The sequence below is a fragment of the Drosophila suzukii genome, chromosome X (assembly GCF_043229965.1).
Source record: "Drosophila suzukii chromosome X, CBGP_Dsuzu_IsoJpt1.0, whole genome shotgun sequence".
Classification (NCBI taxonomy): Eukaryota; Metazoa; Arthropoda; class Insecta; order Diptera; family Drosophilidae; genus Drosophila; species Drosophila suzukii.
In genome coordinates this window covers 25,092,868-25,096,611 of record NC_092084.1, presented here as the reverse complement: position 1 = coordinate 25,096,611, position 3,744 = coordinate 25,092,868, and the positions used below count along the sequence as shown (strand labels likewise).

The following is a 3,744-nucleotide window of genomic DNA, read 5'->3' as shown; positions in this document are numbered from 1 at the left end:
CAGTTGTGAATAATTCATTAGGGGTGCTCAAAGTAAATGTACTTGGAAGAATATTAATATGTTTTTAAAGGTAGTGGCTAGGAATGACACCGAATTAAGAAACGGAATATGTATCAAAAGAATATTTGGGTGATACCGATACTCTTTAGCTATGGAAGCTTAATTTTCAAAATATTATTTAGCCAAGCGCTGATATACTGCTCATAGTTCTTGGTGACCCCGATCCTTTAGCTTTTTATGGTCACTTCATAATCCGAGCAGCTAAACCCCAATTTCGCTATGGTAACATAAACAATTTGACTTTTCTAGTAATATTCGGGTTAAAATTTATTGATGCAGAATGAGATGGTGGAGAGGGTATTCGTGCTCCCTGCTCACTGCTTGGCGATCTTGTTGGCATCGCACTGGAGATCTGCGTAGATCTGCTCGTCCTGGATTTCGTTCTTGATCTCCGTGACTAGCTGAACGGCTTTGTCCTGCGAAATGAGATACATTTTCAGATTGCGAAGCATATGGATAGAAAGGGAAGCACTCACATGGAAGTAGACGTTCTTCTTGCCCGCCTGGAACTCTCCGAACAGGGCAAAGACATCCACCAACTTGCCGTGGGCGCCGAACTTGTCCGAGATCAAGGAGAACAGGTGCTTCACCGTCTCCTGCTCCACGCTGGTGGTGTCCTTTCTGATGAAGATGGCCCGGGGCAGCTGTACGTCCACATTGCAGGCCAGGAAATCGGTGACCGGTCGTCGCTCCAAGCTGGGGCACACCAGCTGCGAGTCCTTGTGCTTTTCCAGCTCGGAGGCGGGCACGATCTGTACCTCTCCATCGGCACTGGAGGACACACGGCAGGCGTCCAGACCACGTCGCTTGTTCAGCAGAGCAGCGGCTGCCCGGGAGCGTCCACAGTTCTCATTGAATTTCCTATAAGAAATTAAGTGTTTATTAAGTTAGGTAGCTTCAAAGGCGGCTCAAAAATAATAAAGCATTAATCACTTAATGATTGATCATTAGAAATGTAGCTAAATAGTTCGGAATGGCATCCTAGGTATTTAGGGATTAATACTTTATTGATCAACATTTGGATCGATTATGGAAGATATAGCTTCCAAATGGGACAACTAGTAACACAGTATTGGCCACATAAAGTGGTTTATTAAAAGTTAAGGGATAAAGACTTGACTGATCATACTTTTCAATGAATAATATAAGATAGGAGGTGGGTTTCAGGTGGGTTATTAAGATTGTTTGAAGTCTAAATATTGATCGATCATATTCTTCGATCAATTATAGAAGTGTCTTGAAACCTACGATCATTAAAGTAAGATAGGTAGACATAGATTGGTTCGAAGTGTGAGGTGTAGATCATCAAGACAATCATTAAAGTATGATAGACTTCTAATGAACCTTTTAACTTAAAAACAATAATTTGATTGATCTTCAGGAGGTAGATCGATAGATTGGTTCCAAGAATCTTGAGTTGTACGATCATTGAAGTAAGATAAAGTTATAGATTAAAGCTTTCAACAAAAACAATTAGGCCTTTTAACAAAGAACAATAAATTGATTGATCATCAAAGGGTGACTTCTTCGAAAGGTTCTACACCTTTTTTATAATTAAGTCTACATAACTTCCGCTTTACAATCATTAATGGATCAATAGAAAATTCTTATGGGGACGCAGTCATAGTATACACCCAATTATCTATATACTGATTGAATTTTGAAAGAGAGAAGATCTACTTACAGGCTGGCCTTTTGGAGGGCCTCCCGAGTAACGCTGGGTGCTGCCACGGCCACTAGGACATCGTCCTGGGCCCTCTGCTCGTAGACCACAGGCTGCAGCTCGTTGCGACGGGCATCCGCATAGCCCGTGGGCGGCACAATGGCCAGATCGGCCTCCTTCTTGGTCAGAGCCACCACGCAATCGGTGGACTGGATGCACTCGAGCTCAGGACGAGCATCACGGGCGTAGGCCGCCTGGTGGAGGGCCTGGCACTTGGCGAGCTCATCGTCGTTCTGGGCGCACAATCGGATCTTCCGGATGGCACTGCCGTCGCGCTCGATCACATCCTTGTAACCGGCACGCTCCAAATAGACCTTGGGATCGATGGCCGCGTCCTTGCTGTGGTACACGGCATTCGGCTGGATGAGCAGGTGGGCGGCGGCGTCCTTGTTCTGCGCCTGCAGACCGTTGTTGAAGAACCGCTCCAGCCGCGACTGCAGCTGGTGCAGCTGGTCGGCGCTATGGACGGCCTTCTCGTTGGAGATGTAGCCGCTCCAGGGGCGCTGGGCCCAGGAACAGGCGGGTCCGGTGATCGGTCGTCGGGTGCCGTCCTCGCACAGGTACTCGAAGTTCTCCGGATTGCCCTCCGCTGGCGGAGCATCTGGTCCGGCGCCGGGCAGGCCGAAGTATTTCTTAATGTACTGCACCTTCGAGAAGGCTACCTCGCCCTGGCCCTTGTCCAGGCAGCGGATGGCGCCGTCGTAGCCGCTGAACTTGTCCGGATAGTTGCACTGCTCCGGCTTCTCGCACAGGGCACACAGGTTCGAGTACTTCTTCTTCAGCAGGCGGTCCGTGTCCGGGTGCGTGGAGTAAGTGCCCACCAGGCACGACTGCGTGAAGAACTCGGACAGGGACTTGAGCTCGCGCTCCGTGGCGGAGATCTGTGGATCGGCGGACACCTTCAGGACATGCGTGTTCTTCAGCTTGGTAATGGGGATCTTGTAGCCCACGTTGCGACCGAAGCCAGTGTGGCAGGACTTGGCGCCGCGCAGCTGCTGCAGGGTGCGGATGGGGGAGTCCTTCTTCACCAGGATGATGCCCTCGTAACGGAAAGCGGCTGCGTGGGGAAAGGGAGATGGGATATGGAGTGAGTACTTGAATAATGTTTTTCGGTTCTTTTGGTATATACCGCATTTTTAAGTATCTTATATATAATGAGCTTTGGTCACTCTATGTTTTGGCCCTTCGAGCCTTATGGTTCGAGTACCTGCTATGCATCAAGGGATTCACTTTCATCGCGGTTATATCACTCATTTCCATGAAGGATTCGTTTCAATGGCCCTGGTTAAAGTACCCATAACCATCAACACTCACCTTCCTTGTCCTGCTGCGTGCGGATCTCGGAGACCACGCGGTAGTCCTCGTTCTTGCGGTGGTACGCGATGTACATGTCCTCCGGCTCCGTGGCCAGCACATCGGCCTTGCGCTGCTCGATCAGCTCCAGGCAGTCCACCCGATCCCGTCCAGCCACGCACTCCATGCGGATGCCCGCCTCCGAGGGATCGGCCAACAGCTGCTGGCACTCGGCCAAGTAGATCTGCGGCACACACAGGCGATCTGCGGGATGAGTGATTTGGGAGCTGTTAGATGGATTCAACCGGGTGCGCGGGGGAAAACCTACAAATGGGCTCCTCCGCTCCGGACGATGGTGGGCCTAGGATCAGCAGGAGGGCGGCCACCGCCAACGGCAGCCAGGTGCGGGTCTCTCTCGGCGACATCATCTCAAAACAGTTGAAGCTCGACTGTGAAGAATCCGGAGCCGGCTGGTGGCTTTTATAGCCAACCAGAGGTGCTGCTTCTTCTCCCGGCTTCGTGCTCTTTTTTGCATTTGTTTGTTCTCTTTTGCTTCTGTTTGCCCGGCGACAAGGAGGAATAATAATAATAATAATAATGAAGAAAGACAGTCCCGGGGACCGGTTTTTTTTCGCAGGGGAAGGCGTGAGTGGGCGGCCATCCAGGCC

The 3,744-nt window shown here is 50.2% G+C and overlaps 1 protein-coding gene across 1 annotated transcript; it reads right to left on the bottom strand.

The window, feature by feature from the left end:
* Window positions 1-301: 301 nt before the first annotated feature.
* Window positions 302-3,574, bottom strand: Tsf1 (Transferrin 1). Its single transcript, XM_017075306.4, has 5 exons — window positions 3,405-3,574; window positions 3,098-3,340; window positions 1,745-2,840; window positions 537-921; window positions 302-476 (listed from the first exon to the last, which is right to left on the bottom strand). The coding sequence occupies exons 1-5, from the start codon at window positions 3,502-3,504 to the stop codon at window positions 375-377; spliced, it is 1,926 nt and encodes a 641-aa protein (XP_016930795.2). The 5' UTR covers window positions 3,505-3,574; the 3' UTR covers window positions 302-374.
* Window positions 3,575-3,744: the final 170 nt, after the last annotated feature.

Coding starts and splice junctions, on each gene's coding strand:
- Tsf1 (XM_017075306.4), bottom strand. CDS start 3,504: ATGATGTCGCCGAGAGAGACCCGCACCTGGCTGCCGTTGGCGGTGGCC. Junction 922..1,744: donor GCCCTCCAAAAGGCCAGCCT/GTAAGTAGATCT, acceptor AATTTCTTATAG/GAAATTCAATGAGAACTGTG. Junction 477..536: donor AGAAGAACGTCTACTTCCAT/GTGAGTGCTTCC, acceptor CTCATTTCGCAG/GACAAAGCCGTTCAGCTAGT.